The sequence below is a fragment of the Epinephelus lanceolatus genome, chromosome 6 (assembly GCF_041903045.1).
Source record: "Epinephelus lanceolatus isolate andai-2023 chromosome 6, ASM4190304v1, whole genome shotgun sequence".
In the NCBI taxonomy this organism is placed as follows: domain Eukaryota; kingdom Metazoa; phylum Chordata; class Actinopteri; order Perciformes; family Serranidae; genus Epinephelus; species Epinephelus lanceolatus.
Window position 1 is genome coordinate 16,539,667 of NC_135739.1, and position 13,362 is coordinate 16,553,028.

A 13,362-nucleotide genomic window follows, 5' to 3' on the forward strand; every position below is an offset into this window, starting at 1 on the left:
TGTTTTGCAGCGTACTACCAGTGCAGTAAGCCTACGAGCTCAACGTACAGCAGGGGAGCGATTAGTAGTCATCTGACCTCTCATTACGTCTTGGCTAACGCAGCTGTTTGTTGGGCCTGCTCCCTGCTTCAGAAGCACCACACTGTTTACTGTTTGGATATTCCAAAAACAAACACACTAGCCCAGCCCCCCCTCCCCCCGCCCCCCCCCACACACACACACACACATACACACACAATCATCTGTATGGAAAGAGCTATTATCTCTGTACCCAATCACTCACCCACACACAGGGATGACCCACAAAAACACACAGAGACAAACAATACACATGCCACTGTTGTCAGATGAAAAGCGAATAAACCTCTTCCATGAGTCCAAATTTTGAGGAAGAAAGATAAACATTTTTGTTTTTGTTTGACAAATTGTGCCCACTCATGGGGAACTGTGCAATCCCTCAATTTAAGTTCAAACATCAAGTTTCCAACATTTGAGAAGTGGTGGTTTTCACCCTGAGAATGACAGTTTGCTTGTGTGTGTGTGAGGAGGCAAGTGAGCGTAAGTGCATGTCTGCAGCCTTTGTAGTTTATGTGTGTCTTTTTTTAGCCCTGCGTTGCAGACAAAAGTGTTTGCATTGCTGGCCTGCTTGTTTGTGGATTCAGTAGGTTGTTTAAGAAGTGGGTGCGTGTTTACAGAATCCCGAAAACAACAAACTGAAGGGGATACTCAGCAAATTGAATGCTTTAAGGATGTCAGATTTACAGCAGGTGTGTCTTAGAAATGAAAAACATGTGGTCGTCTGCCGGCTGTGAAGGAAAACTACAATTTAAATCACACAAACAAACAAACACACACACACACAAACTGCTCGGTCTGTGTGTGTTATGCATGACAGCAGAGCGGAGGAAATCAAGTCAGCACATCAAACAGGCAGCTTGACCTCACACCCAGCTGAACACACAGGAGGTGTTCTTCTCTGCCCCCAGCCTGCAGAAATTAATGAAATAGCTGCTTGACACAGATATGAGGGTGGTTGAATCTGTCAGCATGCGGTCACTGAATGAGCTGACTTTGGCCCCGGAGTCTTGTTAGGGAGAAAGGGATGAAAGAAAAGAGAGAAGAATGTGCGAGAGGAGAGAAGAGTTATTATTGGTAGTAATTAAGTAGGTATTTGTGTAGTGGGACTTTTTTGAGTGTATAGATTTTAGCAGCCATTTTCTCATATATCATTATGTTTTAATACTGCATTATACAGACTAATCTTCTATCTACTGTAGTCTGCAATGCACCTTGAATTTTATTTTTATTTAATGCGTCCACTTGTTATGTGTAGGACTACAGAGAGAAATTAGCATTTCGCTAAATCTGGTGCAACCATGATTTCATTTCTTGTAAATGATTAATGTCAATCAACTGAACTAAACTAAGTCCATCTTTAATACAGTCTCTGATGGGCACTTTATACAAAATACAGCTGAGGCTGATGAGGATGTCATTAGTTTTGCAGGTACTGGACAAATTGAAATTTTGGCCTGATGGTAGCGCTAGAGAAAATGTTAAGGGATCACCAAAGTTATTATAATTCATCCTCAGGGGGACATGAAAGTGTGTACCATATTTCAAGGCAATCCATGACTTTATTTTGTGGTTATTGTTTCTATCAAGAGATTTAATTTGAACTCTGTTTTCTGTTGCATTGACAGAATCACTTGTAGCTGTCACTGCCTTATGTTTCAGTTTAAGTTCCCTAACCCTGGAAAATTATTTAAGAAAACAGGCATGAGAAATACATCCACACTTCTGCACTTGTGAGGACATTAAGTCTGCTTAAGTATAGAAAAACAGGAACACACACACACACACACACACACACAAATACGTACACCCACCTCCACTCAGACAAAAACCTCACACTCTCCCCTCTGTGTAATCCCATCTGATCTCGCCGACACTCTGTTGTTAGAAGCCTCCTCTCACTCCGCAGCCTATCCCAGCGCTGCCTTTGAACTCGGCTGCCAAGAAAGTGTAAGACCGCGTGCCTCTTTCTTTGACTCTCAGGAATGATCAGGAACATTATAATGATAAAATTGGCAGGGGGGTGAGGAGCTGAGTGGGAGCAGAAGGCCCCCGACAAAAAAAAAAAAAAAAAGCCAGCGAGAGGCTTGAATATTGTCAACGTGTTGTTAATAAGCTGCAGGAGAGAGCTGAGGTGTGTGAGTGTGCGAATTCCTGAGCGTGTGCAAATTTTTGCATGTGCACAAATATGAATTCTTTCTGTTAGGGTATGCGTGTGTGTGTGTGTGTGTGTGTGTGTGTGTGTGTAGTGGGGGTGATGTCAAGCTACATTACAGCTTATTGCTGGGTTGAGTGACACGCAGGATTATCGGCTGATGGGAGAAATAAAAAAAGCTTTTATCAGCGTGGGGCTGGGGCCTGCATGTTTGATGTCAGTCTGAAGGAATCATATACAAGGTGAAGGAAAGAGGGGTGGAGAGGGGGCTGGAGGTTGAGTGCCGACATCATTACAGAGCAACAATTTGAATAGTCCTTGTTATCTCACAGATTCTCCACAACTCTGTTTCTCACTTCTGTTTACAGCAGGACTGCATCTGCTGCTACATAAAAGTATCCCTGGACCTATGATGGAAAAATATTGTCTTTGGTTGGGGCAGTTGACTAAATGTTGGGTGTATCTGGTGTTGATCCTGTTTAAAGATACACTTGAGTGTCTGTTATTTGCATCAAAACATTTTTCCAGGTCATATTTAGTCAAACAGACAAAATGCATGCTAACAAAAAACTGGCTTTAAAGGGACAGTTCACCCCAAATCAAAAATGCATATTTTTTCCTGTCACTCATAGTGCTGTTTATCAGTCTAGATTGTTTTGGTGTGAGTTGCAGAGTGTTGGAGATATCAGCCATAGAGATGTCTGCCTTCTCTCCAGTATAATGGAACCAGATGGTACTCGGGTTGTGGTGCTCAAAGCGTCAAAAAAATACATTTGAAAACTCAACAGCAATGTCTCTTTGCAGAAATCGTGACCAAGATACTCAAGATCATCCACACACCTTGTTGTGAGCAGTTTCATGTAGGAACTATTTTCTTTCTACTGAACTACACTCACCAACCTTATCACTGCACAGACTCACGTTGCACCATTGAGCTAGCTAACATTACAGCTCAGCCGAGGAGGATGCCATTAATGATTACATCACACACTGTCATGAGCATAAGCCTCTCGTCCATGAGTAGATGCACACTTCCTTCTGCGCAGTGATACGGTTAGCAGGTGTAGTTCAGTAGAAAGAAAATTGTTTTTCTACATGAAACTGCTCATAGCTAGCTCTGTGGATTATCTTGAGTATCTGAGTCTTGATTTCTGGGAAGAGAGACTGCTGTTGATTTTTTCAAATGTATTTTGAAACGCACCACAAGCCGAGTTCTATCTGGTTCCATTATATTTGCGAGAAGTCAGACATCTCTACGGACGATATCTCCAACAGTCAGTAGTTCACACCAAAACAATCTAGATTGATAAAGAGCACTACAGGTAAGAGGAGAATATCTTTTTATGAATTTGCGGTGAACTGTTCCTTTAAGTTGCTGTTGTTAGCATCAGAATGTTTTCCAGGTTATGTTTAGTCATACAGACCAAATGCACGCTCTGCAAAAAAATTAAAAAAGGCTTTAACTCTGTCTCGTTTCTCTTAGATCTGTTCTGACTTTTGGCCTTTTGTCTACTCTTAGGTCACTTCCTGGGGAACCACAGCGTGCTGGACATCCTGAGGCAGGAGGGCTACGAGATCGTCCATGTGCCACCTGATCACCAAGAGCCAGTCACAGAGTGAGTAAGCAGAGCAGAGTGTAAGAGATGACAGAGCATGTCATTTGATTGAAGTACCGTGGTTACAAAGAAACAAACAAAAAATCTGTTGTGGAAAAACATAAAAGCGAAGATGATTGCTTGGGTTACTAATTATATATATGTCTGATGAGAAAATTACAGAGATTGTTTGACATCACCAAACTGACAAGGTTGATAATACAGTAGAACAGATGTATTATTTTTGTTTTGCGCAGTAATCATTCACAGGTTACAGTTGAGATCCTGACAAGATGATGAATGGAAAAAGACAAAGAGTTTGTGCTAGCATCACACTAATAATGTTATGGTAATATGGACTGTGAAACAGAGCATTTGTGCTCTCTTAGTACTTGGCAGGCATGCAGATACATGTGGACATCCATCAACAGAGCCCATCAAAACGAGAAAAGACTCAGCCAGTCCACATCCGTCTTAGTCTCTCTTGAGTCGAGCTATTTAACCTCGGTAGATTTATTGAAGTGCAACGCAGATACGGTCCAAATTGTGCTCTGTAACAAATAAAGCTAAGCTATGCAGGAATCCTTTGATACCTCATCAACTCCCTCACCTTCCTCCCCTGCTCCCTCCCTCCCTCCCCTGCCTGCCAAAGGCAAGCTGCCAGTGGTGGTTCTGCCTCTTCTCAGCAGCCACTGGTACCACTGGTAAACACACACATGTGCATGTGTATGCAGGGTGAGTGGAGGGATGCACAGTGCCAAGGAGCGGGGTTGTACACACACTTAAACTCACACAGAGGCTTGGCGTCCTGCAGTAGTTCTCCACAAAAACCTTCCACAAGCCCTCTTAATATCTCAGTGTGTGTGTGTGCTTGCGTGTGTGTGTGTGTGTGTGTGTGTGTGTGCCATTCCTTGGCACAGAGCAGCTCCCGTCTCACCTAGGGGGTTGATCCATGGGCCCATAAAAAAGTAACAAAAGCCACTTGAATCAGGGTTAAAATGGAAACAACAAGGGGCATCCCTTTAAAAACACTAAATGCATCCCCATCCATCCATCCAGCCTTTTACAAACTTCTCCCTTGCACACTACAGCTGTAAACTCTCTATCTCCCTCCGCCCTGTTTGCAGAGTTGTGGGCTTTAGCCAGTGGTTCTGGTTTAAAAGCTGACAAGTGGACTGCCTTACTGTGGTCACAAAACACTTGCGTACGCTTGCACACACGACCACGCGACCACACACTTACACGTGTGCACAACCACTTTTAGCTCCCTGATACAAGGTGACATGACAGGCGAGGAAAAACACCACAAGATGGCTGAATGAGAGGTGTTTATGACAGCCTCAGACCTGGAGTGTTTCGGACCGACTGGCAAAAGGTCTCAAAGAGCGATTATATGACTGACAGACAGAGCAGACTGGAGGTGGGTTTGGCTCCACAGTAGCTTGACCGCAGGCCTGGAGCTATCATCACCCTGACTGAGGGGGGTTTTCATGTCTGTGGAAGTAGAAGTGCAGACCATCGGATTTATGATCACCGGAGGGACAAAATGAGTATGGTAATTATGAGTGAGCTGTGGAAATCATGACTATGATCCATCCTATGATCCATCATATCATGTTTAGCAATGTGAAATGGTAAAAAAGTTTAACATGAGCACAGAAAATTCTGAACTTTCTACTGTTTGTTTCCATGTAACTCCTTTCAAGGAGCAGTGTGTAGGATTGAGTGGCATCTAACGGTGAGGATTGCAGATTGCAGGCAGCTTAAACTTCTCCTATGTGCCAAGCATGAACTCCTGGTTAAGGATTCCTTCAGTGTTCAGGAGGTTTTTATCAGGAGCTGAATTATCCGCAGAGGTTTCTCCCTCTCTGAAACAAATGGACTAGGTGATTTAAACCAATGAAAACACTGATTGAAGCAGTTTAACTTTATAAATCAGTGTTTCTCCAATGCTGTTCAGTTTGTTCAAGGGGGGCTACTAGCCCAGCACCTTTTAATATGTGCTCACCTTTTTTCTCTGACAACTTCAGATCCAGACATTCAGGTTTTTAATGAGAGGAGAATTATCCACAGAGGTCTCTTTCTCTCCAACACAAACAGACCCAGTGATATAACACAGTAAAACCACTGAATAAAGCTGTTTCACGTTAAAATAAGTGTTTTCTCAATGATGCTTGTTGAGGAGAGGCTGCTAACTACTAATTGAAAACACGAATGGCCCTATCTAAAGCTAGTGTCTGGTTTGTCCGTTGTGGACTACTGTAGCAACATGGCGACTCTTTGGATGAGGACCTGCTCCCTATGTAGATATAAATGGTTTATACTGAGGTAACGAAAACACAACAATTCATATTTTCAGGTGATTATACACTAAAGGAAGCATACTTATTATACACTGATCAGCCACAACATTAAAACCATTGATCATCTCATTACAACACAATGTTCTTCTAGGAAACCTTGGGTCCTGGCAATCATGTAGATGCCATGTGACATGCTCCACCTATCAGCAAAACAATGTGCCATGCCACACCACAGAAAGTACTCAGGAATGGCCAGAGAAATGTGACAAAGAGCCCCAAATCCCAATGTGATAGAGCATTCGTGGGACACCCTACAACCCACAGGACTCAAAGGATCTGCCAACAACACCCTGGTGCCAGACACCTCAGGACACCCCCAAGAACCTGTGTCCATGCCTTGATAGGTAGGAGCCTAGTTCAATCCAAGGAGGCCCTATCGAGGATCAGGGTACTTCTGGGGTACAGGCATGTCCCACAAACACTTGGTCAGATTGGAATATGGGGAATTTCAAAGCCAGGTCTTGGCCTTTAGCTCGTTGTCATGTTTTTCATGCCATTCCTGAGCAGTTTTTGCAATGTGGCACGACACATTGTCCTGAAAAGAGGGTCACTGCCATCGGGGAATTTTTTGTTTGGGTGGGTGGAGCGCTTTATGTGGCATCCACATAAATGCCAGGACCCAAGATTTCCCAGCAGAACACTGAATTGTAACAAGATGATGTGATTCACTTCACCCTCCAATGGTTTTAATGTTTTGGCTGATTGGTGTATAATATTACATTTCTGCCAATATATCCCCCTAAATTCTACACACTGGACCTCTAAATGATGAATACATTTAGTTCTTTTTGATGTCCTACCTTCAAACGCAAAGTTACATGCGAGCCATACTGACAGGAAAAGAACAAGAAAGGAGAAAGTATGAGTAATGGGAGGAAGAAAGAGGAGCACGGCAAAAGTTTTTGAGGAGCGGCCGGCGATTCTGGGTGGTCTGCTTCGGGCAGATGTCAGTTTTGACGTTACAGTACGGCCACAAGAGTTACAACTTCCTCTAAAGTTGCCTGCTGGGTATTTCTGCCACTCAGTGCGGCGTTTATGGGGCAAGGCATCCTATGTGGTAGTCATGTCTTTGATTCAAGTCAAGAGATGTAAGTGGGAAGTAAGAGACTGGTCCGAAACCACGAACAATAACATTTGAAAAGTGGAACAGTCTAATACGATCAGCTCAGAGACACAAAGGAAGCATGTTTTCCATCTATAAGTCAAAGGTTTCAGTGATGCTCAGGATTCATTTAGCCAAAAATAAAACCCAGAGTGGGCTGAGTGTAAACTGACTCTATATCCTCTCTATCTGTTTTTTTCTGCTCCAGGCATGATCCAGCTCAAAAGCCTGCAGCGCAGCCCAGCGAGGAGAGCACCGACACCACCACAGCATCTCCTGACAGCTGGTCGACCAGTCCTTCAGAGATGGAGCTGGGCGAACCGGAGAACATGCCTGGCCTCGGAGACGAGGAGCTGCCTCACATTCTGCTCCCCGACAGCCTGAGCCAGCTGGAGGAATTTGGACGACACAAGCGGCCTCGCAAAGCTCACCGCGGCCACGGGAGGCCCCGCCTCTTCAGTGACCTGTGGGTTCGCATTGGGGATAGGTGAGATACCGATTATAATCTGTTTACTATATTGATTTTTTTTATTTAATGTATTTTTTTATGTAACCAGGAAGTCCCACTGAGTTTGGGAATATGTTTTTCAAGAGAGACCTGGCCAAGACAGGCAGCAGCATAAATAAAAACACACAGTTACAAGCAGAAAAAAAAGAGACTAAATAAAAAGGAAGTAAAGCAAAAGGAACACACAACTCAAATGAGAAGTTTAAAAGAGCAGGTTTCGTAACCAGGTGAATTAAAAATTGACATCTTGAGCAGTCTACCTCCAGGCTTTTAAAGCATTTAACGAAATTAATGCCTTGGGTTTCAAGTCATTCTGCAACATATATCATGCCGAGGGTGCAGAATACATTAATGCCCTTTTTTGCCAATTTCCGCCTGGGCATTTGGAACAGATAACATAATGAGAAACTGAGAAAGCAAAGAGAATTGTCTAATTCTTTTATGCGTGATAAAGACACACAGGTAGTAGGGGTGGGGGAGAAAATCGATACAGCATAGTATCACAATATTTTATCGCCATACAGTGCTAAGTATTGTTTTTCTTTTGTTTTTTTAGTAGATGAATTATTAATATTACAAATACAAATTAAACTTTAGGTAGCCTGGAATAATATAACCAATTGCATTCATTCACACAGACACAGACACATTTTGCTGCTGCGAGAAAAATGGCTGATGTGAGATGAACAAACCGAAAACTTGATCTTATTAGATAAAACAGATGTTGACAAAGTTTTCCTTTGAGGACAATTTTACAGTTAAAAAAAGGTAATAAACCACAACATATTCTGATATATATTTTATCGCAATAGAGGGCATATCAAAACATATTTAAAATCGTAATAATAATGTATCGTGATAATACTGTATCGTGGATCAAGGAGGCATGTAAAGCTGTGTCAAGCATATTAAGACACTAAGCGGAGGTATGTATATATAACGGATCATTATAATCCAACACAGACAACAAGTCGCTTTTTTACATAGAAAGAAAACACCACTTATTTTCAGCTTTTCAAAAGATATTCAGCTTAATACAGTAACTTTACATGTTGTTAAGTTTTTTGTAAGTAGCTGCTTGGGTGATATTCGTGTCAAGGAAGACCTGAACATAGATATATGATGAATAAAATTTAAAGTAAGATCTGTGTGTGTCAGGGGAAGTCGAAAACCACTATTGGTTAGGTTGCCTCAGAATGTATTAGATATGTTCAAGTATTTGAGTTAAACCCTGATTTCTTGTGTCCCCTTTACTCCAGCACGACTCCACCACCTAACGTGAGGATAATCAATGGCTATGTGACAGTGGAGCCTCCGCTGACCCACCAAGAGCAGCACCAACGGGTGGAGATCTACGCCACAGAGAGACATCCCAGTCCAGCTTCCTCCCCTCCGCCCAACCCCAGCTCAGCCCAGCCGGCCTCAGTCCACAGCATTCTCACACTGTCCTGTATTTTAGCCTGGCTGTTATCACACATGCTGTTCACCTCGTGACCACAAGACAGCGTTATCTCACAGACAGACACTACTGCCTCCATACCAGAGCAGTGGAATGCACCTGATAAACAAGGAATGACCATCAACACATGCAGGAAAGAGATGGAGGAACAACGGCTGACTCTGCTGTCAGCCTCCACCCACAGGGAGGGATCAGCTCCAGCCGGCTGATGTCTTTACAAACTTGTCTCAAAATGTGTGGAATAAGCTCTCAGCCACGACACAAGCAATGAACTGACTGTGGAGTCTTCAAACCTTGTGAAAGTATTATGGTAGAATAACAAACACATAGCACAATGAAGACCTGTAATTAAGAAGAGTTTGTGTGGTGGAACTTTCTACCTAATGAAAACTGTAATACTGTATAGAAAAATAAGACATTAATAATGAGAGTAGGACGTACTAATAGCAGTTATAACTCTGTGATAAATGAGTTGAATGCATACAGTCAAACAGAACTGTGTAGGAGGTGGAGCACTCAGTTGCCACTTTTTTTGTAAATTGTGCATTTTGTTCATAAAGAAATATTGTATATTTATTATTTCTGGAAGAAAAGAGTATATTTTCTTGCTTTTTGAAGATAAATGACAAAAATAAAATTTGAAAACTAATCAAGTGTGCAAAGATTTCTTTCTCTCTGGTGGAGAAAACATTTGGGAGGTTCATGGCCAAATGTTGGAGGCAAAATAGAATCATCCACAGCTTCCTAGAGAGGGCCAGCCACTATTTTAATAACAACAGTTTAAATAAATTTAGTGACGTGTGTGCATTTCATGTTGGCAAATCATAAAGCTTATGATTCATGCTTTGTTTAACATGTTAATGCTTTTTTAGATTGTAAAAATTAAATAAATAAGCAACAAAAGTGAATGTACATTATGTTAGACTGTGAGTTAACAACTCTTGCATACAATAAATACACATAAATCACATACTGAAAACACAATTTGCGAGTTAACAGCATTTTAGTTGAACATAGAGTATAGAAAGAGAAACGTGCAACAGGTGATCTCCATCTGCCACCTGCTGGCTGAAAGTAAGAAAACACCGCTCGCCAATTTGAGCCTATACAACTATGAAGTGCTACAGTGGCATTAGAGAAATACCACTCAGGGTAATGCACCATACAGTCAAAGTCATCAGACCTCAAGAGTGAAAAGGTTTAGAAAAAAGTTGTACATATTATTCAATGTAATAATTCATCCACCTGTCATATATTGCAGGTTTCAATTTTCAGAAGCATAATGCTATATTGTTTTATTGTTTCTTTTAGGAATGCACCATATTGGATTTTTTGCCAAAATCCAATATGCTGACATACACCAACTCATTTGGCCGATAACCAATACCAATATTGATAAATCTGCTTTTTCCCCACCTGATTTTAGTGATCATCAAGTCTCTTCTGCAGTGAAATTAACATTATATCATACATGCATGCTGTTATCATGATGGCCCACCAGCAGATGAAGACATGAAATACAGTCATTTTTAATGTATGTAATATTTATTCATTGTGCAAAATAAGAAAAAGGACATTGGGTGATTCTCATGGCCAGTACCGATAATGTGCCGATATTATCGTGAATTCCTAGTTTCTTTTATCAAATATTCTAATCTACAGTACTATATTCTACTTTTTGTATTTGTCAGTAGCTTTCTGGAGCTACTAGGCACAAGGGAATTTCACTACACGCTATGCTGTACATGGCTGTCTATGTGACAAATAAATGTGATTGATTTGATGATCTGATTTGACAAATGCAGTGAAAAAGGTTTAATAAGGGCACATGTAAAGTGAGAGGCTTTTCCTTGAGAGTGTACAGTGATATGAGGAGTTTAAGATGTGAAAGGTGTCATTTATATTGGAGATGCTGGGGACATGTCCCCATCACATTTTTAAAATGGCCAATTTTGTTGCCTTCACTTTTTAAAAGCATAATAATAATGTATAATTTCATACTTATCTATTGAAAATGTTCTAAAAAATAGCTTGCACCAAGAAATGTTAACTAGCAGATGTGAACACCTAGATAAAGGTTTGTTAACACAATACCAAAACATGCAATACAGTGTAAGTATAGAAGAAAAGAAGGTGCATTGGCCAAAAAAAGTAAGCTAAGCAAAAAGGAAAAAAATCTCCCCTAACCTACTGACTCTTTAAAAACAGCTTTAAAATAATAATAAAAAAAGACACAGCTTCATCTTGTCTAAGTTTTCTGTTCTCTTTCTGTGAACATGACAACACATATAGAGGTTCAAAATTAACTGAAATAATTTAGCATGAAATGAGAAACGTTAATCTACAGGAGAATACATTTTTGAAAGCAATACAGATTGCTCAGAGCCTAACTGCATTATATTCCATTATATTTTTATATGTTGAATTGACACCTGGCAACTGAATTTTGTTTTTTTCTTTACATGAATAATTTCTACCATACATTGGTGCATTAAAGTTCACCAGAGTGCAGGAAATGAAGTGGTCAGGGCTCAAAATTTCAGTGCAATGAAGAGCTCTGAAACCAGAGCCAGAAACCAGAAACTTCTCCGATGGACCATTATCAGCAGGCTACTGACTAACTCCACATTTTACCCCGAATCTTTTGAACTGATGACAATTTAGCGCCCAGTCTGTAACCGTTCAAGGTCAAAACCAAGTTGAACTGAGAGTGTACTGAAAGCATAAAAGCAGCTTATTCTATGACTGCACAATAACAATATCAGTGACAGGCGGAGGGCTTTGTTGCTGTGATTGTGTTCAGTGTGTCTGCAGAGGGAACAAGGTCATTCTGCTGATGCAACGATCTTAGTCTGAAGACAACTGAGTCTGCATGGCGGAGTTCCGCTCTGATGATGAATTTCATTTCAAGTGATTGATGATTGATAATTAAATTTGTACAATCTCCACACTTTTGAAGTTATGTTCACTATGAGAAAAAGTATCACTTAACCTTCAAGGTTTCAGTTTACTAACAAGGGCCAAAATGAAAATTGGCCTGAATAGTAAAGTAACTTTTGATGGGTTGATCGTATGATAAATAATATTATGATTCTAGTGAACATTCGTCTGATCTTTTTATATTACATCAACAAAGTAGCTTTCTTTTAGTAAAAGAGCTGATGATTTACTGTAAAAATGGGGTAAATGGGGCAAAAGCAGGTTAGTATACTGTGTACTCACTGTTAGATGTCTAGATGTTGACATAACTGCAGTAACACCCTGGAGAAAAAGCAGAAACAAAACATCAGCGTGGTTTCGTTTAAAAATACAATCTGACTCATTGGAGTAAACTGTTTCTCAGCAGGCTTTAATTACATGGTTATAAAAGGGTTAGATTACCATAAAACTTCAATTATTATTTGCTTAAATCACTGAAGTCAATGAGCCTATATTTGGGACAGGCGTCCGTATGGGACAGGCCTTTAATTTCTTTCACATAAAACAGTTGCTCAGCAAAGATTGGGAAATAATCAAATTGTTCATTTGAACCAGTATGAATATTACTTGTATAAAAATTGGGCTTCAGATAACATAATTATGAATGATTCATTTCATCTAACTCTGATAGACAAAGCATCCGAGAGACAGTTGCGATACTAAAGGATTACAACACCCAGCATACCAACACAACACCACTTTACCCTGTTAAAACAATACTCATGTGGATTAATTTTAAGTTTAAGTGGGACTGGGCTTTTAAATGAATTTTAACAGTATCTGCAGTATTGTGATAATAGTGCATATTTTCCCTTTTGGGAGCCTGAAGGGGATGAGAACCCTAAAACTACCCCTGGATATCAAGATTACAGTCACACAGCTTAGTATTTATGGTTTTAAGACACATCAAACAATCTGCAGGAAAATAATTTAGACTCTCTTTAACACGTATTGACAACATGTGACCCCAAGGTGCTCCAGTTGAACTATTAAAAGCACATTTTTATTCTTGTACACAAGTATATTCACGTGTTGAACATGTATTATAATGTCAACATAGTGACCACTCACAAAACTTAAATACAAAAGTAAACACACGTAATGCGTTGCACTGCTGCAGTTCGCA

The 13,362-nt window shown here is 40.6% G+C and overlaps 1 protein-coding gene across 1 annotated transcript in view; it reads left to right on the forward strand.

The window, feature by feature from the left end:
- The window catches only part of trabd2b (TraB domain containing 2B), an 85,768-nt gene extending 76,192 nt beyond the window's left edge, over nt 1–9,576 (forward strand). Inside the window, exons 5-7 of the mRNA XM_033621010.2 lie at nt 3,750–3,846; nt 7,499–7,777; nt 9,058–9,576. Coding sequence (XP_033476901.2) covers nt 3,750–3,846; nt 7,499–7,777; nt 9,058–9,292 — 611 coding nt within the window. The 3' untranslated portion in view covers nt 9,293–9,576. The remainder of the gene's footprint in view (nt 1–3,749; nt 3,847–7,498; nt 7,778–9,057) is intronic.
- Nucleotides 9,577–13,362: the final 3,786 nt, after the last annotated feature.